The sequence below is a fragment of the Octopus sinensis genome, linkage group LG11 (genome assembly GCF_006345805.1).
Source record: "Octopus sinensis linkage group LG11, ASM634580v1, whole genome shotgun sequence".
NCBI lineage: Eukaryota > Metazoa > Mollusca > Cephalopoda > Octopoda > Octopodidae > Octopus > Octopus sinensis.
Window position 1 is genome coordinate 60,899,555 of NC_043007.1, and position 24,438 is coordinate 60,923,992.

At 34.2% G+C, this 24,438-nt stretch overlaps 1 protein-coding gene and 1 long non-coding RNA gene across 2 annotated transcripts in view; one reads left to right on the forward strand and one right to left on the reverse strand.

The window, feature by feature from the left end:
* The window catches only part of LOC115217353 (haloacid dehalogenase-like hydrolase domain-containing 5), a 49,562-nt gene extending 32,427 nt beyond the window's left edge, over nucleotides 1–17,135 (forward strand). The window contains exons 7-8 of the mRNA XM_029787021.2: nucleotides 14,169–14,308; nucleotides 16,668–17,135. Coding sequence (XP_029642881.1) covers nucleotides 14,169–14,308; nucleotides 16,668–17,088 — 561 coding nt within the window. The 3' untranslated portion in view covers nucleotides 17,089–17,135. The remainder of the gene's footprint in view (nucleotides 1–14,168; nucleotides 14,309–16,667) is intronic.
* LOC118765446 lies at nucleotides 3,155–22,490 on the reverse strand. The gene is made up of 3 exons (XR_005001316.1): nucleotides 22,480–22,490; nucleotides 11,958–11,965; nucleotides 3,155–3,291 (listed from the first exon to the last, which is right to left on the reverse strand). It is a non-coding gene; the product is annotated as an uncharacterized LOC118765446 (long non-coding RNA).
* Nucleotides 22,491–24,438: the final 1,948 nt, after the last annotated feature.

Genomic DNA, 24,438 nt, shown 5'->3' on the forward strand with positions numbered 1-24,438 from the left:
ACACACTACCATCTTAAAAAGAAATACATTGAAATATCTTATCCCAGATAGTAAGAAAAAAATGAGGATTTTCATAGTTGGAATGCCTTTAAACATAGATCTCCTGGAACAGTGGCTGGTTTGCATCTTAAAAGTATTCACACAATAAATATTGAAGCTTTCCTATTTCCCTGTCTACTATTCATCTCATGTTTCAGGTTAAGAGAATAAATAAGGACATTAAGTACAGAAGTACAACCAGACAGGCTTGTATGAGATGTGCAAAAGGCAACAAAACCATCTGTATGCACTTGTTCTGTGCCTTATTTGTGGTGCTATGTTTGATATAACCTCACAAATGCATGCAGGACAAATCTGACAACCAGCTGAATCCATTGTGATAAATGCCCTACCATCTTCCTTTAACTAGGTAGAGTTTTCCTCTGGTGTCTATAGTGAAAGAGGTTGAAAAGTTTAGGGATAAACACTTTCTTCATCAGTTGAGCCAACATCAACTTTTTCAAATTTCATTTGAAAAGGAAGGTGAAGATGGAGAAGGAAGTGCTGTCTTCAAGTGAATTTTAGAAAAATCTGAGCCTCAAAAATGGTATGAGGAACAATGCATCTGATGGTTGGAGAATGACAGTTATAGAACACATTTACTCTTGGTATTTAGAGTGATTTTAAATCTAAGTGGTTTCTTGATTGGCTATAAATGAAGGTCCTTTTGTATCAGGAAGGTTGCATCATCATCAATTATTATTTGTATACTATGTATAATTATATTTCATTCTTTTAGCATTGAGTTTTCTGTGTGAACCCTTTCACTTTATGTCTGTCTTTGTAATTCTCTCCATCGTCTATTGACCTTATGGGAAAATTGTTAGAGTATTGGAATAAATGCCTTGTGATATTGCAACTCTTTATGTTCTGAATTCAGTTCCTGCTAAGGTTGGCATTACCTTTCATTTTTCTGAGGTTAATAAAATAAAAAATACCAGTCAAATACCGGGATGATGGCATCAAATTACCCACTCCTATCAAAATTAATGACCTTGTGCCTAAACTAGGAACCATTATTATTGTGGTTGTTGTTTTCATATCTGAGCTGCACACATTCCATAAGTTAATACTTGTTTCTATCTAATTTCTTTAAAAATATTTTAATTTCAATTTTTTGATTTTTTTCGTTTTTTTTTTTTTTTGCTTTTGAGTTTATTTGTAAAATAACTATGGCTACCTCTTAGTCTGCTACTTAGCAGACAACTATATCATACAAAAATGTCAGCATTGTAAAGTTTTGAAAATAGGAGAGTGATGGGTAGTAAACTTCATGGTCACTGTAGCAGTTCATGAAAGGTTATTGATTGTGAAAGAAAAAGTATGATTTTCTTCAAAACATTTTCTCAAATATTTATCACCCACACCACAAAGTGCAATACCATCATCACCATTAACAACTACAATAATAGCAACAGTACCATCAGAAACAATAATAGTGAAACCATCATAAGATCTCTCATTTCATTGCTTCTAATGAAAGGGAATTTCCAGCTCTGCCAGTTTCAAAGAAGGAGCAACAGTAGCAATAACATTAACTCAATAATAACACCTACAATGTCAATGAAACGAATGACTAGAGTAAGGAGAGAAAGAGAAATAACAACAACACTGCCACTATTACCAATGTTTCCGCTACTGCAGTAGTGTCATTTGCCTCTCCATTCATTGACCAACATCATTTTCAGCAGTAGTACCACCACTGCCACTACCAAAAGCACCACCCCTATCTCATTCATTGTGTTGTTGGAATCACCTGCAACAACAGCAGTAGCATAAACAACAATTTACACCAAAAACCAGCTCCTTTACTGGAGATGCAAAATAATTAAATTAGTCTCTCCAGAAAATAAACAAACAAACCTGAGAGAGACTTAAAAGCTCATCTGGAGAGACAAAAGAAAACAACATAGGCAGTACCCCCAGAGTTCTGGGGATACTGCCTCTGTTGAAAATGTCTTAGAGAATAGCAACACATTGGCTAGGAAAACAGTGTATGTTACTTAAGAACTGTTGAGTATAAAGAGTCACACACCCAAGTGAAAAAATGCTTGAAAAAAATATGGAGTGACACTGACTTTATCACCTGTGCCAAACAACATGGAAGTGTACACAGATGCATTCCTCTGTCCCAAACAGGAATGGTAAAAGTGAAGGTGTTAGATGTGCACAAAGCACCTTCAGAAAAACTACTGCACAAAATGCCACCTGATAGACACAGTGGCCTACAAGACTCTGAAAGCAAAATATCCAATTGACTTACAGCTTCTATGAGAAAAAGAACTAACTAAAATATTTTACTTTGGATTTGTTCAGTTTGGCTCACAGATTTTTTAATAATTTTTTTTTAACTAAACAGTTTGAAACTTTGTATACTGGTGGAATGTCTCAGACAGAACACAGTTTACTTTGAACATTTTTGACAAAATTTGGTATTTTAGAAGTTATTTCATGTTAAAGTTGTATTTGGATAATTTTAACCAATCAATGATTTTTTTGTTAACTGCCTGTGTTGCATATTATATGCTATCCACACATAAAACGCACTGGTGTTTAAAAGACCTATAGAGCTATGGGTCCACAGCTAACTTTTTTGTTGTTGATGTGTATGAGGTTTCAAAATGCCTTATCTTACAACTATTGTTATTGTTATGATTTTATCTTATTATAATCAACAACAGACACATTTCGTCAATATAAAAGTCTTTATTAGATTAAAAATAACATTATCAAAACATGAAAGTAAAACAAAACAAATATACTTTGTTTTCTTCCAGACACCAATGTACTGTAGCCATAGTCTTTTACATTGTTCACCAACCAACCTTTCCTCTGAAAAAATCAGTGGAATCAGGCAATCTCCATACACAAATTATTTTCTTCCTGAAACTTATAAAAAAGTACACATATTAGGCGCACCTTTCTATAAGCCGCATACTTAATTTTCCAGGTAAAAAATAGCAGTGTATGCACTGGAAAATATGGTAATTGTAGTGGCAGTGACAAGTTCACTCACTGGTTGGTAGTTGATGGTGTAGAAGTGGCTCTCTGCCAGTAGAGAGAGAAAGAGTAAGGAATGCACAGTGCTGACTAAAAAGAAGAAAAGATAACATATGAATAGAACAGAGTGGTGACATTTAGTAGAGATGACCCAGCAGTTGTTCCTCTTCAATTACTATTACAAACAACAGTAGCTTTCTTCAACTGAATACACATCATTGATTGGTTAAAATTACCCAAATACAACAACTTCTAAAATACGAAATTTTGTCAAAAGTTTTCAAAGTAAAGTGCATTCTGTGTGAGAAATTACACCAGTATGTGAAGTTTGAAACTGTTTAGTTAAAAAAAATTAATCAAAAAAATCTGTAAGCGAAACTGAACATATCAGGATACCAAAATCAGCAACCCAATGCAACTATCACAAAAACAAAAGTAAAAATTCTCAAAGAGGTTGGCAGCCATCAAAGGGGCAAAGGGGTGATACCGCTATGCACAAAAGGATGCTAGGAACTGTACAGCATGGCCCACAGAAGTGAGCTGTGTAATCTTGCAGTTACAAACATTCAACATATTTTCTATAAGAGTGAGGCACAATACATATAAACATATAATACTAAATATCTGCTTCAGCTTAAAGAACTTACCCATTATAGTATAGCTGATAGAAAATAGGACAACCTTTGTCTCTGAAGCAGCTATCACTATGCATGAATAAGAAAAAAAAGCAGTAAGACAGAGAGATTCCCCTTTTTCTCTGTCACATGACTCTGTAAATGAATAATCTAGTGTGTTTATTTTAATGGCCTACCAATGTATACAGCGCATTTCTCTGCCCTAGGTACCAGGAAGATACTTGGCAAGGAATGGAAATAGAATTGAAAGATGATGATGATCATCATCATCATCATGATCATGATGAATAATGATGATAATAATAATAATAGTAATTAATAATAATGATTAATAATTAATAAATAATATTAATAGTAATTAATAATAATGATTAATAAATAATAATAATAGTAATTGATAATAATGATAAATAATAATGATAAATAATGATAAATAATAATAATGATAATGATAATAATAAATAACAGAAAAATATTGTAGTTCAATTATGTTCTTGTTAACAACAAACAAAGCTCTAAACATTGGCTGATTCCTTTTGGTCTGTATGTTTTCTTTGGTCCACCTTGTAACCAAGACCCAGTTACTAGTTCATCAAAGATCTGTTTGGGAAGTGGACATGTAGCATGCATGCTACATGTCCACTCAGCAGGAGTTGGAATTTGCTCAGGGAGGTATATATACACAACATATTAACTCTCTTGAACACAGTTGAGTTGGGAATTTCAGCCTGCTACCTAATGTTAAGAATTATTCATAGGTACCTTTGGTGGAAATGATTAAATTGTTTGGTATGTCTTTGGTAAACTGTCCAGGTTTCACAACCATAAAGTAGTGTAGTCATCACAATAGCCTTGTATTTGTCAAGTTTTGTTTTTATGGTCAGATCATGTCCTTTGCAAATCTTGTGATGATGATGTCCAAAGGTAGAGATGACTTTTGCTACCCTTGTATTCACTTCATCATCAATATGAACACTTCTTGACAGTGTATTTCCAAGGTAGGTGAATCTCCCTACAGCTTGGAGAGGTTGATAATTGATTGTCAGGAGTGGTTCAATGTAAGACTTTCCAGGAGCAGGCTAGTACATGACTTCAGTCTTTTTGAAACTGATTGTAAAACTGAATTTATGACAAGCTGATGCAAATATATGTGTATGTGTGTGAGTCTCTGCATTTGTCCCTACCACCACTTGACAACTGGCATTGGTTTGTTTGCATCATTGTAACTTAGTAGTTTCAGCAAAAGAGACCAATAGACCATACTTACAAAAATAAGTACTGTGGTGAATTTGTTCGCCTAAACTCTTCAAGGCAGTGCCCTAGCATGGCCACAGTCCAATGACTGAAACAAGTATAAGAGAAAAGATACACACACATAGGAATTAAGAAAAGCCAGTAAAAACGATATATTAAAAATGAAAAAAATAAGTATACTGCCAATAAATTAAATTAGTTCTGAGAACTCCTCAATACTAACTAGAAAGTAATTAGAAAAACATACTGGCTGACCTGATAAATTACTAGTTTCAGTATCAGTAAAAGAATAGAAAATATAATATTGTTTGCAAGATGATTCATTATTCTCTCTAAACATTAAAAAAAAAATGATATAATTGAGTAGCCAACATTAGGATTTGATATTAATGAAAGGAGAAATAATTATCCAAATAGGAAATTGTTACAAAATAACTTATGTAAGATTTACAAAAGAACCATCTCAGAAATTAAGGCAAGGTTTATATTTAGTTTAGAAACATCTAAAGAAATCTATTTTCTTATGTTAAAGAAATGACTAGATAGAAACAAAGGCGGGCTGTGTTGAGAGATCTGAGAATAAAGATAAAACATTAAGGCCAAAATTAAATAGATAGTAGAAACAATGTGTAAAAAATTTACCATAACCAAAGAAAGTCAAAATAAATTTCTTGGATGGTAACCAGCAGGACTGCATAGGTGATGAATATATAATACTGTGATGAATATATAATACTGACATAAGGGACCTAGAATCTCTTGTCTAAAAGAGAAACATTAAGCTTCATCAATATTACATATATCCAGAACTTACCCATGGGAAACTACACGAAAATGTTATTAGCTGATGGCTGTTGTCATTTAGCCTGGGTCAACCCTGACTGAGTAGAGCTATGATCAGAGGCATATCTTTTCAAACATTGTGTATCCCAAATTACATTATCAATATATCTATTTTTAAGATGGTAAAATGTGTGAAATAAAGAATATTTGGTTACAATTTCTAGCAGATCTAGTGACCACATAAAGGCTCCTTCTTTGACTTAGCCAGGAGATAATTACAGACTGTGCATGAATGTCAAAAACCATTTCTCTGCTTTGTGTCAAGGTATTCAATCTTGGCCAGACGTATTTACATATGCATCACTAACTAAGGTGAGCAATATACAAACTCAAATAACTAAATGATATAAGATGAAGATATTCATACAAAATAGTTTCTGATAGTATCCAAATAACAATAAGAGTAAAATTTTAAAATATTCTCATGCAAATCAAAAGAAAAACCAATCTCTTGTGACAATAACTTTGCCTAGAAATATGTAAGCATCTACATCATCTTTATTTTCTGATATCACTGGAGTTACTGTCCCTGCTTTTAGATTTTAAAACCCCCAGAAACAGTGTTTATTGATTGCATGAATAATTTCAGTTAAGTGAAGTTTTGGTTACATATGTCAGATCCACTGTATGGGTAAAATTAGAACTTAAGGCAAATCACTGAGCATGCAATTAAAAACTATCCTCAAAAGAAATAGCTACAAGAGAGAATAAAAAACATTTCAGATATTTATTTCACATACAAGGCATAACTGAACAAAACCTGTTTTATAAATAATATTCATGAAGCTCACTGATGAAAAACAGCATTGCCTTTAACTGAGACACAAGGAAATAAGCAAGATAAACACATTAGTAAAAAACATGGCAATATAAGATATTTTTTTCAATGTCATTATTTTTTTGTTTGTTTCTGTCTTATTAAAGATTATGTTTCATGCATGCATTAAAGATAAAATCATTGGTCAAATATAATGTTAAGCTACCTAGCTTCTCACAAACATTTGTTGCTATTTTATTTTCATACTAGTTTTTATGAGAGTAGCTGTAACTTTTTATATGTTTCCCTCTCTTTCTTTCCTATTTCTTCATGTGTGTGTGTGTGCACGCACGCACGTGTGCATGCATGCGTGCGTGAAGATGTGCAACATGACTTCCTTTGGTTTTCTGTCCCTGCACTGCACTCAAATGGAATTACTCTTGCTACATACTTAAAAGCTTGAAATTTTTTTCTTGAGTTATTTGGTTCTATATTACCTTGCAACAAATTTTGTTCTGTTTCTATTTTCCTGTCTTTATGACTTGCTATTTTTTCAAATCTAAGAAATGAATAAATGCATGGGAAATTGTTATGCTTATTTTCACAAATATAATCATAAATTGATTTCTTATTCTTTCTTTGTCTTTAAGACTGAAAAGAATTAAAAATAAAATACCTGTTGAGTGAGCATTTTTTTGTGGGGCGGGGGGATTAAGTTAATATTGATATTTATTGATAAAATACTACATTTTATTATTGATTATTGTTATCAATGTCATTATTAGTATCAAATACAGTATTAAATTTCCAATATTTACTGGAGTAAATTTACAAAGACTTTTATCATGTGATTAGAATTTATATTTCAACAGTATTTATTATAGAAAATGATTTGTCATAAAAGAAATAAGCTTTTGAATTAAATATATGGATAAAACCAACTGCATTCATCTACTTAGACCAATAATACATACATATGCACAAGATTTCAGTTTACACGAGAAGCAAATTATGTGATATTTATGCTTTTCTTAGTAGAATTATTGAAATACAAAAACATGTGCAATAATAAAACTCAACCCAAGATTCTCTGTTATAACATTATGTGGCCAAATGTTTAAGAAGTTAACTTCGTAGCCATTATATCCTAGGTTTGCTGTCCCCTTTACATGGAATCATGGACAAACACCATTTTCTCTAACCTTGGGTTGACCTATATCTCATGAGTGAACTTGAGTAAACAGGAACTGCATAGTAGCCTGTCAAATGGATTGTACCTGTAATTCAAAAGGTACAGCCTTATCACAAACACTGTATGGTGCCGACTCTGCCTTAGATTTATCTTACGGATGCATGCATCTAGAGAATGCTTAGTCACTTATATGTTAGTTCAGGAGTAGATAATTCAGTTGATTGAACAACTGATTCATTATCACACAACACAAGATCCCCCCCCTCTCTCTCTCACACACACACACACACACTCTCTCTCTCTCTCTCATACAACACACACAGAATTACAATTTCCAGCGGGCACATTTAAAGTCTTTCCAAACTGGTTTGGGTTAGCTGTCTTGATTCAAGTCAGTTCTTATTCAAAGTTAATACCTTCCCACATGACTTCTATGGCCAGATGCCATTTTTTATCACCAGTAACCTTACAGAGTGCACTGAGTGCATGTAACATGGCACCAACACTATAGAAATTGTCATGACCCCCAAAAGACTATAAGTTCCTGTTGACTTTATGCCTTCTCTACCAATTTGCCTACCACCTTACAAAGTCTACTGGGTAATTTTATTGTGGCACTGGCACCAGAAATGTCATATTCTTGACAAGACAAGAATGCTCCTAACTATGATGTTTTTGATCATTCACTAACCAGTTTATAGAGCATACTGGGTACATTTTATTGTGGCACTAATACTAGTGAAGTTAGCTCCCGCCTCACTACTTTATATTGGTCTGATCCCTCAGTACAATATGACCAAGAGGGTGGATAGCAGATAGATGATGACAGAAGAAAACTACCTCACTGTCCCACTACTACATTGCCCATAGTTTGGTTGGAACTTTGCACCAGCCTCAGATCAGGGTTTTAGCCTTCAACAGATTGTCCCATAGAAATTTTCAGTTGCCCTGTATGCTATGTGTTTGTTTCTTTTGTCTTTCCATCAAATGTTTTAATTAGTATTTCTCCAAATTTCTACTCTTCAATGGGCCATTAAATTTTCATATCTTTTATTTCCAGACTGGTTTGTATTTCTGAGTCCTTCTAGCTCTAAGTCTAAAGTCACTAATCACCAACCTATATTAGATTATACATTCTTCACCAGGAAAATTACTTCACATTTGTAACAAACCATCTACCTTGTTTTCTGGAGAGCATGTGTGTCCATCTATCATATTAATAGGTGATCAGGTGGTTGGCTGGTTTCCTGAAATTATTGTTGCAGATAATAAAGTCATTTGCTTCACAGAACTCCAGCAATCTTGTTCCTTTTTCATTTCTATAAAATAGGTATTGCCTCTGTGTACATCTTGGAATCCATTAGTTTTGTCCAACATGTGTGTTAAAATCATCAACTACAATGATAAAGTCATTGTCTTTCATCATCATTGAGGTAATCTGCAAAAGTGCTTCATAATACTTGTATATCTGGACATGTGTAAGAGACCTTTGCCTGCAAGCAACTGTTCAGTTGAAACTGCAAGAAACTTACTGTATATATGCATTTGCATGTATGTATATCCTCATGTCATTGTAATTTCAAATAAACATTTACAAGAAGCAATGTTATTCATTTGCAATCTTCTATGAAAACATGACCAGCCATTGTGTTGTTCATGTTTGAAGCACTAGGGGAAATATTACCTTGCTGGGAGACAGGTGAAAGTTAATGACAGGAAGAATGTTAGGGTGTAGAAAATCTGCCTCACTGAATTTCATCTGACCCAAGTAAGCATGGAAATGTGACTGTTAAAGCATTGAAAGGATGATATGTATGTATATATGCATATACAGATGTGTGTGTGTGTAATATATATATATGCTGTCTCTTGGGAAAATCATCTTGCCATCAGAAACACATGTAATGGTTTTATTTCTTTCATCTCTTTTTATCATTCTTTGTATAACTAATCATAATAGTAAATTGGTGCAGAGTCATTTAGTACATAGGCCAAAATGCCTTGCAGTATTTAGTTACAGCACTTTACATTCTGATTTCAAACCCCGCTGAGGTCAACTTTGTCTTTTATCCTTTCAGAGTCAATGGTATTGAATAACCCTCCTCCCAACAAAATCAATGGCCTTGTACCTAAACTAGAAACAATTATTAGTCAGCTAATTAACCAGTTAGTTTATTGATTGCTTCATTAATTGATCAATCAGTCTATCAGCTGGTTTGTGAATGTTTGTTTCTATTTAAAAACCTCACAAATCACATGCCCTCTTTACACTAGGTCTGTTTCTAGGATGATGATGGTGATTGTGTGTGTGTGTGTGTATGTATATATGTATTTATATGTATATATGTATGTATATATGTATGTATATATATATATGTATATATATATGTATGTATATATGATATGTATGCATACATACATGCATATGAGACAAAAGACAAACCTGAAGTAATGAGAGCATGTCATTAGTGAGGTCATGAATAGCAATGAAAGGACTCTGACAAGCCAGCTAAATGATTAATTGATTGAACAATTAATCAAGTAATCGATTAGTAAATTGGTTAATTGGCTATCTAATTGGTGAATAATAATAAAAAGAAGTGAACTAGAACCAATGCATGTGTTTCATGTTTCATATTGGACAAAATTATTATCTGTTTTGACAAGATTTCAAGATGCATGAAAAATCTTGCAAAACAAATTCAAAATATACATACATACACATAATATTGACATACATGCACACACACATGCACACATATATATATACTTACATGTGTTTGTGTGTATATGTATATGTACAGACACACACACATATATAATTATATATAAGTAGTTTGATAAAAGAAAAAATAATTAAGATTAATTAGTCAAAGTTAATAATTTGTTTTAGTGTTCATTGAATTACCATAAAATTGATCGATCACATTTTGTAATAATTGTTTCATATTTTCATAGAATTTGTTATCTTTTGTTTTGTTGATTATTTATTTATGTTGCTTTACTGATTTTTTTTAATGTTTCATAACACTTCATAACACTATATATAAAATGTATGTCCCAGAATGGTTGAATAGTCATAAACCAAAAGTTATATTTATTGCTTCTAGTTTAATTATCAGTTTGTATTCTTTGAGACAAAAATTTTTTCAATAAAAATTATAGAAAAAAATCACGACAGAAAGTAAAAAGTGGCATGCCTTGTAAACTGGACATTTCTAGAAATTCTGATTCACTGAAGGTGACTCTTTAGATATAGCTGCATAATGTGATTGATAGAGTTTATTCTTTGATTTCCAGAAAACTACATGTATACTGCTTTGTCTCTGGCAAGTTTTTCAATTGGATTATTTTACATTTACAATTCTTTTAAATAACCTAAAGAAACTATTTGTTTATAGATTTTTCTTACTTTCTTAAATATCAGAAAAGTGACTGTTAGAAATTTGACATGAAATATGCACAAGTTTAAAGCTATTAAGGGCTTTTGTACTTCAACAGTCTTCAGTTGGTACTCACTATTTTGTGTATTTGTTTTACTTCCTTATTTGTTTGTTCTCAGTTAATATCTACAAATACATTCTTAGAAGGATATTTACTCACACATAAATTGTTTACATCTTATATTATAAAAGAGAAGCAAATCTCCATCTGGCTGTCTGTCACAGCATAGAAGAGGAGAAGAAAAGTTGTTGAGAAAGAAATACAGTGTGAGAGACTGTGTATGTGTGAAAGATAGATGGTTAGACAGACAGATTAGTGTTGTCACCATAGTAACTAACAAGTTTTGATTTGAAATGCAGGAATTTTTAGTGCAAGTGTGTCAATACAACACAGCACTTCTAAAAAAGATTATATGTATATATATAATATATTGAGTTGTTTTTTTTTTCGTTGTGTGTGTGTGTTTCTGTGTTTTTCAACATATAGACAATGCAACACGAACTTTAAAAAAAGACTTTCATTTTGAATAGAAGGAAAGGAGAAAAAGTTGTTGAGATATATATATATATATATAGAGAGAGAGAGGTAGTATTGTCACCATAGTAACTAACAAGTTTTGATTAAAAATGCCAGAATTTTAAGTGCAAGTCTGTCAACACAACACGTACTTCAAAAGATGGCTATATGTATATAATACACACACACACATGCACATACATACATATATATATATATATTTGTTGTTTGTGTGTGTGTGTCTGTTTTTCTGTGTCTTTCCATATACAGACAACACAACACAGACTTTAAAAAAATTCTTTCACTTTGAACAATTTATGAAGGTACTTGCATGATTAACAAATATTTTTACCAACAGCATAACAACAGGCAATGACCTAGTAATTACAATATGAATTAGGAAAATATCTTAGTGATACTTATTCCTGAATATCTTAACAAATTTATAATTCCTTAGTTTTGAAGTTTAATGGAGTGAATATTGTAATTTCTTTTCTTAAATCAATTTGCAAATATTAGTATATATATATATATATATATATATATTATTAGTTCACCTATCACTGTCAATGATGAGCAAGGACATCACACAGGAGAAGAAGATTGGGCATGGTGTGTCCACTGTGACCAATCAATCCAACTCATGCTCATAAGGGTCTGTTGCATGTCGGGCACTAGTGATCTGTTGTGACTGAAGGCAAGGAATTCGCTCTGAACTTGCATAGTTCATGTTTTCTTTGTGCCCCTGCAATCATGTTCTGTTTGTAGGTGTACCTCTGTTGGTGCAGCTTCACCAAGCTGGGAAGTCTTGTGCTTACATTTCCAGGTGTCAGGGTTGATCTCAAAGCTCTTCAGTGAGGCTTTAAACATATCCTTGAAGTGCTTTTTCTATTCACCTTGCATGCACTTGCCTTTCACCAGTTCGCTGTAAAACAGTCTCTTGGGGAGATGTATGTCAGGTATTTGCACAAGGTGACTTGCCCATCTGACTTGTGTTCTCCCCAGCAATGTATAAATAATTTGCAGATCAGCTTGGTAGAAGACCTCCATGTCTGGGACCTTGTCTTGCCAGGTGATTTTCAACAGCTTTCTCAGGCAGTTGGTAAACCAGCCTAATCTCACACTGGCAGTACAACTGCTCAGTACATCTTCAGCTTAGTGGCCAGCCTAATGTCTGTCCCTTCCTCACACTGATTCATGCAGCCAGTCAGATGTTGCCCCTCCCCCATTGATACATGTGTTAACTTCGTCATTGTTCACAGATCTAGAACGTGCTGCTGAGGTACTTATCAACCACCTTCAGGATTTCTCCTTCAACAAAGATAGTTGGTTTCACATACAGCTTCTGTGGGGCAGGCTGGTGCATGACATATGTATGTATGTATGTATGTATGTGTGAATGTATGTATGCATGTATGTATGTATGTATGTATGTACGTACGGTTTCATTAAATATGTATCATAGGTATCCAAATTATGTAAAACTTGAGATAATTATTTCCTTTTTTCCAACAAGTTCAATTAAATGTGAAATAAAACAATATCACAATAATAAGCTGTATTATAATAATTCTGTATGCAATAAACTATATTGTAATAATTCAACATATTTTCCTCTTTTGTATGAAATCTGTTTTTCAAAATGTATCTAATGAATATAAGATTTATTTAATTCAAGATGTTTCTGTTTAGTGTGTAAACTTAGAGAGTTTTATGTGTATGTGTTTGTGCTTGTGTGTGTGTGTGTGTGTGTGCGTATAGTGTCTTTTATCCTTAATAGTAAACTTACTACAATGTATTTTGCCAGTTGTTTCTGTTCTTACAATGATATATATATATATATATATATATATATATATATATAATATATATATATATATATATATCAGTTTTAAGTTAGATATATTTATCAATATATCCATTCTCATGTAACAAACAATATATTGACTGTCCTGACTGAAACACATCTGTCTGTTGTCAGTTTAGTTTAATGTATGACTCTGTTATGTCTTATAGTAGTGTTAGTATATTTGTCTGCTGTCCCTAGATCAGTATATCACACCATACATTCCTTTGTTTTTGTTTTTATTTTTCCTATTTCACTTAACCATATTGTTTTGTTCGATTCCTTTTATTAGTTCTCTTTTTTCTTAATAGTTAGTTCCTTTTTTGCAAATTTCTTTGTTCATACCAGTAATAATTAGGTCATACTATTTTAAAACAAGCCATCTTCTGTGACTACCACAATAACAACAAAATATAATTTATACACTAAAAAATATAGATGGGTATAGTGTGTCTAATGTGTTGATCCCTCTTTCATGTTGAGATTGTAAAATATAAAAAAATTAAAAGATAAAAGGAAGAAAAAAAACATCTTCCCATTCTGTTAATGTTGTTTATATTTTAAATTTTATATACATATTTATTTTGTTTGTTTTGAAATTCTCTCTAATGACACCTAATCATGTAAACTTTTCCCTTTCAGAAAGTTACTGGACGTGAATTGAAATACACAGCATTGATTGGCAAACCTAGTGAAATTACCTACCATCATGCTGACTACCTGCTGAGTCTCCAGGCCCAGAGCATAGGTATCAATGGAGTGCAGACAATCTACTGCATTGGGTCAGTCTACAACTGTGTCACAGGTTATTTAATGGGGGTGGATTAGGATTGTTTTTGTTGTATTTTTAATAGTTGTTGTTTTACTCTAAGGACAGTGAACATACCATCTTTTTGTATCTCAAGAACATTATCTCGTGTGTCATTCTGTTTCTAAAATAGAAGGATGTGATCAGGAAAGTGATGGGCTATTATTTCTAACTGATCAAGGCAGCAAGCTGGCAGAATTGTTAGAATGCTTGACAAAATGCTTAGTGGCATTTGTCTGTCTTTACATTCTGGATTTAAATTCTGCCAAGGTCAACTTTACTTTTCATCCCTTTTGGGGTTGTTAAAATAATTACCAATTGAAAACTAGGTCGATGTAATCAACTTACCCCCACCACTGAAACTGCTGGCCTTGTGCCAAAATTTGAAACCCACTATTTCTAACTGATCAAACAACTACATAAAGATTCCTTCTCTTAGAAAAGTTGGGATAGTGCTCATAGTGTTTAGTCCATCCTAGATCAGGTGACTCAATGATACAAATAACTGCAGTTAACCTTTATCTGTTACATGTGAGAGGTTAGTGTCTGGAGGCAATAGTAGTCATGGAAGTTCCATAAAGGTACAGTATTAAGCAATATATAGTAGAGGGATTGAATGCAAGAGATGGGCTTGGGTGGGATATAGTTATATTAAAAGTTAATGAAGCAAACTCCATTATTGTACTTATAGCACAAAAAAACAATAGAAGTGCAGAGCCAGCTGGTTATATTTTAATGAAGTTGCAACAAATGCATCACTTGACTGGAATCAACATTATTAACATGTTCACCATTAAAATGATCGAAGCTGAGAAGTTACAAGAGATAAAATCATTTGACTACCAAAGATTTAAAAACTTTGTCTTTACTGCCAAAGAAATGAAGTTTCATTCTAGGAATACTTTTGTTGAGAGTTATAGGTAGGTGTGTTGTAAGAGGTAACTAGCTGGTGGATTGAAGGACCAGCTATTCATATTTGTTTATTGGTAATGCACTGTCACAAGCCAATGGTTAGATCTAAATAAATGTAAATATGAAGAGATACAATACAGCATTGTATGCAATCAGGTGCAAGGAATTAGGCTGCTTTTATCTTTTTAAAATTGCAGTGCTCAGATCAAACCTCTCAAAACCTGTAACAGACTGACATCTTATTCAGTAGGGACATCTCTCTGCTGCTTAACATTATTAGCATTGTAGTTGTCCTCAGCATTCCACAGCACTTACTGATAATAGTAATAAATAAAATGAAAATATCAAAACATGATTTTTTAAAGTTCATACTATGATTTATATATAGTCATGGAAAAGTATCTTGTATTTTACAGTATTTATAATATTCATATTTTGTAAGACAAATGGTAGCAAAGTGATAGAGAAAATATGTCTAACTGTACCGTCTTCATAATTTACAGTACACATTCCACTAAAATTAATTTTACTTTCATTTCCCCAGTATTGCAAGACATGTACTGGGACCAGTTCAAGTCACTATAATCCTTCCTTGTGACCTTGTGCAAAAGTTAGAAATTGATATTCTATTATATAGTGTTATGGTCATTGTTGTGAGGTAGAATTTATTTATTAGTGACTTGCTTTTGATTCTTGCATTTTTTTATTAGCTTGGTCAGGAAGAAGGAGCTGTACTGATGACCTTTGAAGGCTCTTTGAGATTATTGAGATCAACATAGTTAATGCTCCTCTTGAATATTTAAAGTTGACAGCTACCAGAAAGACATAGGCAAAAAAGGGAATTCCAGAGGTCCAGCATTTAGAGAAGGACTAAACAGAGTGGTTAATGTAAGACCTGAGGTTAGAATCATGATATGGGGGACGAGAAGAATCAAATGAGTCAAGAAGAGATGGTTTAAGATCAGATAGCTTTGGCAAACAGAGGCCACAGTAGTAGCAGTAGAAAAGACTGAAAGGGGAAAAAAATGACAACAGATTTGTGAACCAGAGATTGAAATGTGTTGAATGTCTGTGTATATATAGAGCAGCATCCCAGATGTGAGAGCAGTATTACATTGTGGGTCATACCTGAGCTTTGTAGAGGGTTTGTAAATGTTGAGGGATGAAGTATTTTCTGACCTTGAAGAGGAAGGACTCTTTGTGATGAAGTCATTTCACTTCATTTATATTACTCTTGCCTTTGCGAAACATGAACATTATACAATCTCACCCCCTTTGACTATAAATGTAACAATTTGTGTCAGTATAAGAAAGCAAATTCATTTTTAAAATAGAAAAGGTTAATTGTTTTAATCTATCTTCATATTATTTTCAAAATGTATATTGAAAACATATTGATAAATATATTTCATTTTTTGCAGAGATAACCCAGAGACTGACATATATGGAGGGAATCTATATAACCGATATCTGCATTCTCGATCTGCAAAACAAAGAAAACAAGCCAAAAAGGTTCAGCAGTTAGCCAACACGACTAATTCTAGTATCAACTCGGACATGTCCAGTGTTGACGAACTGATGGACACTGAGGACACCGTAATAGATCTGATGTCTTCAGGGACAGATGAAAGTATTATCCTTACTGACAAATCTGTGTCAATACTTGTCTGTACTGGAGTGTACACAACTGACAGTGATTTTGTAACATATGGAGGAAAAGAAATCTCAAACCATAATCACCGAGACTTTGTACTTGACAGTGAACTGAAGAAACCAACCTATGTTACCCAAAATGTACTAGAAGCTGTCAAGTTAGTATTTGAGAAAGAAAATTATCATTAATTTGTAATGAATATGTTAAAAAGGTAAACAAGCAAAAAAAAAAAAAATTATAATTCTGACACTTCTAGTCACTCAGTAGTTTTATTTATTCCCCCATCCCTTCGACCTTGACTAAATTTATTTTATGAAAAATCTGTTTACTTAGAGAAACACGTTTTAGTGTTTTTTGTTTCATTTTGAAATTACAATCACATTCAAAAACATGCATTTAACATACACAAGTATACTTATATGTGTATATACATGTCTGTATATATGCATATGTATGTACATATATATATATATATCTATATATATATCTATCTATATATATATATATATATATATATATATATATTATATATATATATATATATATATATATATATATACACATACATATATATAAACATACATATGTAAACAATACTTTCAAAAGAAAGAAAAAGTTTTTTAATTTGCCTCCCTGGAGGGAATTGAACCGGATATCTTTTGTGTCCAGGCAAGCATGCTAAGCATTTCACTATGAGGATATTACCTCATCCTTCCTGGAAGTAAGCGTGTTTTTCTGCTTCCTTAGAGTTTATTTGATCATGATTCATCTAGAAATTTACTCAGTAACTCAACTGTTCACTGGTAATGTGTTTATTGTCAGCTGATGAATGTAAAATGTTGTACCTTGATTTGAAGTATAGATGAGAATGTTTCCCAATAAAAATAAAATAAACCATGAAATAGCACCATAGATGCTTGGTCTGCAGATGCCTGGGTCAATTCCAAATAAAGAACATGTCTTTTTTCTCTACTTTCCTAATTGTATTTTATTTTACATATGTCTAATATTATTTTCAAACATATTTCACTTATTATTATTTCAATTTTATTGAAATGTAGCTGTATGGTAAGAAGCTTGCTTCCCAACCACATGCTTCCAGGTTCAGTCCCACTGTATGGCACCTTGGGAAAGTGTCTTCTACTATAACCTTGGGCTACCCAAAGCTTTGTGAGTGATTTGGTGAAGGGAAACTGAAAGAAGCCCATCATATATGTGTGTGTGTGTGTGTGTGTGTATCTGTGTGCATATCTTTGCGTCTGTTTTTGCCCCCATTCATTGCTTGACAACCAGTGTTGGTGTATTTATGTCCCCATAACTTAGTAGTTCAGCAAAAGAGATAATAGAATAAGTAATAGGCTTTAAAAAAATAAGTCCTGGGGTCGATTTGCTCAATTAAAACTCTTTGTGGTAGTACTCCAGCATGGCCACAATCAAATGACTGTAATAAGTAATAGAATAAAAGAAAAAAATATATGAAATGTGGAATTGTGGAAAAACACATTTGTATATTATATACATTTAACATTCATTCATTAAAAATTAGTTAATCCATCTCAAACCTACAGATTCATTTAGACTGGAGGTTATCCCAATTTATGAGACATATAAGCAACTGAGAGTATAAAACTCCTCTACCCTCTGGATGGGAAACAAGTTTGTCACAAGGTTGACCCTCAGCTCCTGTTGTAGATACTTAGTTTCAGTTGAGTGGACAGGAGCTGTAATGTGAAATATGGTGCCTTACTGAAAGACACAACATAGCTACCCCATTTGAAAATTGAACTGATGAATTTACAACCATGAGCCCGACATATAATAAATAATAATAATAATAATAATAATAATAATTGTGTACAGTGCTCAGGTGCACTACAACTCATCTAAAGTGTATATATAATCAGGTGAAGTTTCGGCGGATTTCGGAAAGCATGAGGGCCTTAAAAGATGCAGTGTCATGGCAGTCAACAACTGACGCAGGCAGTTTATTCCATGCTTCAGCAACTCTGAGCGTGAAAAAATGTTTCCGAAAGTCATGGGAGCTGTATTGTTTTCTGACTTTGTAGGCATGTCCACGTGTGTTAGACACATGGAGATCAAAAAGGTGTTCAGTGTTGTTGTTGGTGAGGTGGTTGATAACTTTGTGGGTGTTTACCAAGTCCGTCGCCAAACGCCGGAGCTTCAGTGAATCCATGCCCAGGGAAACAAGGCGCTCAGAATATGGTAGGTGTCTGATGGAGGGTATGCGTTTGGTTGCACGTCTCTGGACAGATTCCAGGAGGTCAATGTTCTGTGCAAGATAGGGGTTCCAAACTGATGATGCGAATTCCAAGTGTGGTCGTACCATAGCTGTATACAGTTTTAAATAGATGGCTGGAGAGCGGCTAACAAAAGACCTGCTGAGTGATGCCAAGACACCCTCGGCCTTCCTGACAATCTTAGAGATATGCTTTGACCAACGCAGATCACTGCTGACAGTGATGCCTAGGTCACGCTCGCAAGAGGATTTCTTGATATCAGTGTTGTGGAGGGAGTATGTGAACGCAGGGTTTTTTCTCCCAAAATGCATGGTGGTGCACTTGTCCACAGCCAGTTTCAGTTGCCAGTCTGTGATCCATTGCTGCATTGTGTCTAGGTCTGATTGCAGGAAAGAGTTGTAGATATCAGGATCTGTCCTCTTGATTTCAAGGTACAGTTTGATGTCGTCTGCATATTTCAATACTGTGGCATTCTTTAAATTGGCATCTATGTCGTTAATGTATGCCACAAACAAGAGGGGGCCAAGGACAGATCCCTGTGGTACACCCGATGACATCTCATATGGTGTAGAGTGCTGTCCTAGAACTGTGACTACCTCCTTTCGGCTGAGGACGAAGGATTTCAACCAGTTAAAAAGGTCATCCCCCACACCCATTGCAGAGAGTTTCACCATAAGCCTTTTGTGTGGCACAGAGTTGAAAGCCTTAGCAAAGTCAAGGTAGACAACATCCACCCATGAGCCACTGTCAGTAATCTGAGTAATGTCCTCAAGGAACTCGACAAGCTGGTCACTGCAGCTGGAGTTAGGGACAAATCCATATTGTGAGGGTCGGATGAGACTGTGAGAGCTCCAGAAGTTCCAGAGTGTTTCTCTGACACACGATTCCATCAGTTTTGCAATACAGCTAGTGAGACTGACTGGGCGATAGTTGACAGGTGATGTGCGGTCGCCCTTTTTGAACAGAGGAATGACACTGGCAGTTTTCCACTGCTCTGGAGTAGCACCATTGTTGAGACAGTACTGGAAGAAAATAGAAAGCTGGTGTAAAAGGAAGTGCCTGCCACATTTGAGAAGCAGGTATGTAACTCCATCGAGACCAGGGGAGGCATAGTTGCGCTTATTTTGAAGGTGACGTCGCAGCATTGCAGGTGTAAATTCCATAGTTGTTATGGAGTTTGCTGTTAGTGATGGTGAAGATGGTACATTTTGACTTTCAACAGTGAATATGTTTGCATAGCACTCGGCAATGAGTTCTGCGCATTCCTTGGGGTCGTCAGTGATCTGGTTTGTGTGAGGGTTGCGAAGAGGGCCCACTGGAGAGTGAGGTCTCTGCTTTGAATGCTGATCTCTAAGCCATGTTACTAGAGGTTAGGGTGTTGGGTTCACATTTAATTGATACATAGAAAGAGAGAGGTACATGTAAACTTATTCATAAATAATCCTTTCTACTATAGGCACAGGGCCTGAAATTTTTGGTGTGGATGGGGAGGAGATAGTCAATTACATCAACTCCAGTACCCTACTGCTCCTTATTTTATAAACCCCAAAAGGAAAGATAAAGTTGACCTCAGCAGGGTTGCAGATTTAGACACAAGCCCAGAAATTTTGAGGGAAGAAGGTTAGTTAGTTGATATACCATTAATCCCACTACTTAACTGGTTCTTCATGTTATTCTGAAAGGATGAATAACAAAATTGACCTTGGTGGGATTTGAATTCAGAACATATAGAGTCTGAAGAAAACAATATCCTAAACATGTAATATAGAGTAAGTAATACCAAAACTTTTTCAGTTTTCTGTTTTAATATATATATATATATATATATATATATATATATATATATTCTGTTTCCTTCATTGATTACAGTTATAACTATTGTTTAATAGCAAACAGCAGTACAATAACATATTCAATATACATAAAATCAAAAATCTCCAGATGTGCTCACTGTTCCTTAACCTCAAGATCGTTTAGCAGGTTTTCAACAGACTCATGTAAAATGTTAAATGTAAATTTCCCCATTAATTTTTTCAGTGAGTACACATCAGTAGTTTCTGTCATAGGTTGAATGGGTTGTCACTATCTGAATCATTTCATTTTGGGATCTACTGCTTATAAAGGCTGATGCTTGTGTATATCATTTGGCTTGGTTTCTACAGTTGGATGCCTTTGCCAACACCCTCTACAGATGGTGCATTTTCTCATGCTACCAACACTAGAGTACTCAGTAATATAATGTGTATGGACCCTGTTCAAGTGACCTAAGGGAAGGCTAAGAGCAAAGAAGAAAGATATTAGATGTGTCAGAATGGGTGAGAAAGTAGAAGGAGCAAGATGATGATGAGAAAGGGAACTAAGAAAAGTAAGCGCAGGTTATCAGATAAAGGCAATAATAAGTATTGGCTTATGTGAGTAATATGAAAATTTGTAAATACAGGTATTTTTTGTTAATTTTACATTAACATCACAATTTAGTGGGATTATTTGTTTTACACACATTTTGTTACCAACTGCTACACACCCTGATATAATGATGTAGTATTTCAGTAGACACTCACATACATTCCATCATTTAACACACAATTTTTTGTAAGTTTAGGGTTAATTAATAGCCATTAATAGACACATTACTATGTATCCATTGATGGTGTAATGATGTGATGCTGTTATACTAAAAACTTTGTATCAAATACAGATTTCAAGGCTATGGAGAAAAAAAGAATAAATGTGTAATTACAGCATTAGATTCAATTCTCAAGTAGCATTTGTTCTTCTTTGAACAACTACTAATATTTCTACCTTGATCAATTGCTGATTCTTTATGAAGTTATTTTGCTCTCAGACATACTTTTTTCTGTTGCTGATGTTTTCTACTACATCTGCTCCTTTAAACTAGTAAGTTACATACATGCATAAAACATTCATCTCTCCTTCTTTCATCACCTCTGCTATGTTCTCACATTTCTTCATGGAGATAGATCTACAAGTGCTTAAACTGAATAATCATATTCATATTACCACAGATGAACTCATGAAAAATATTCATATGTAGACATTCAAACCCATTCCACATATAACACACTACCACATGCATGTGTGTGTGCACGCACATACACACACACACATACATATACACACATGCACGTGCGCACACACACACACACACACACTTCATCTCATTATTTGTTGAGATGAAGAAGCTTGTTTATCCTGAGATATCAAGAGTTACACTTTCTGGATTCTTGTAAGATCACTTATGTTGATATAGTTCAGGGTTTTAGACAAATATCAGAGAAATTCCATATGAGAGAAGAGAACATAACTTTTAACTTAAGCATTTCTTCCTGTGTATTAATGACACATTCTTAGAATCAGTTTGTGAATGCTCATCTGATTTAGGTTTTCTTTAACCATGCTTAATACCAACCTGAGAGCAACTCTGATTCTATGATACAAAATTTTCTATTTTTAAAGTGTTTCTATTTAAATGATATGCACTGTCATAATTTTATGCAAGGTGCATGCATGGCTGTGTGGTAAGAAGTTTAGTTCCCAACCACATGGTTTTAGGTTCGTTCCCACTACACAGCACATTAGGCAAGTGTATTTTACTATAGCCCCAGGTGGACCAAAGCCTTGTGAGTGGATTTGGTAGATGGAAACTGAAAGAAGCTGGTTGTGTGTATGTGTTTGTTTAACTGTCTTCTTTCCCTGACTTCATGTGATAATTGTAAACAAATGTTACTATCATGCAAGCAGTATCTTTCATTTTCAACCATTCATGAAAACATGACTGGTCATAGGGAATATTATCTTACTGAGAAACAGGTGAGGTTAGTGACAGGAAGGGCAACCACTTGTGGAAAATCTGCCTCAACAAATTCCATCTTATGATGATGAACCTTTTCTATTCCAAAAAAAAAAAATCAAGGAAGAAGTTAGTTACTGTACAAACAAAATAACTCCAAATTATTGATTATTTTCAAGATTTATTAAAATATATAAGCTCATTATTTTTGTTAGTTTAAATAAAAGATACATTGGACAGTGCATTTCTACATGCTCCTAAAGAGACAGAAGGGTTATAGCTGGAATATTTTCAGTCATAGGTGCTGCTCCATCAGAGCTGATCTGGAGCTAAGCAAGAGCAATGACAACTTTTACTTACTGTACAAAGCAACAAGGGAGCTTCTATGTGGTTGCTTGACCTATTAGAAACAGCAACCAAATCTCACTGAAATTACACCATGCCATATTAAAAAAGGGAAGGAAACATTGGATAATCAAGTCCTTGGTACACTATCTGAAATGAAAAATAAAAACACAGTATGGTCAATATGCTGTCTGATGAAAGAATGGACACTGTGTCATTCAAAAATTCCAAATTTCCTGAAATTTGTCCACACTGCTTATTATGTGCCTATGCATCCTTTCCTCTTCATGGCTCTTTTACTGTTCATTTTTCTGTCTTCTATTTTATCCTATATGCTATGTTGTCATTACTGTCTTTCTTCACTTGACTTACTGCTGCTTTCTGTCCCTTCTTTTACTCTTTTCCAAAGAATTACAGGACACCTGAGCACTGTAAACAACTATCGCATCATTATTGAACTGGCAGAATCATTAGAGCATTGGAAATGTAGAAGGAATGGCAAAAATAAGAATGCTTTTACCTAGAGACGAATTTAGAGCAGAGTATACAGCTTCAATTCCAGGAAGACTCCTGTTGCTATGCTACTTCTATCACACCATATCACCCCTTTCTTTGTTTGAGGTACACACCAGCTGCCTTTCACTGGATTCTCCCCTCTCACTCTCTTCAAAACATCTTGCATTATTATGACTGTCTTCTCTCCCATTTTATCACCCCACTTCATTCCTTCTGCTTACTTCTTGATGTAGCTACATGCCGCTCATAGCCATCCTGCAACAGGGCAGTGTCCTACCATCACATTATAACAATAGCTCTTGTCTATTCATATCCTTGCACCAGTCTGGGATCTGACTTCCTTTCTGAAACACAAGCCTGCCTACTTTATCCCTTTCAAGCTTGAGCTTCAGTGCCAAGCTTCCTTCTGTGGCCTCTGGCAGTTTTGCAGTCAGCCTGAACCTTCTCAGATGCCCCATAATTTCCTCTGCAGATACTACACTCTCATTTACCAGGATATCAGTGTAGGAACTAGCAGCCTGCTTCATCTTGGCCTCATTCCCCAAGATTGCCTTGAGAACCTTCACCATGGTTTTTGGTGCAGAACTTAACTGAACCCCAGCTGAATC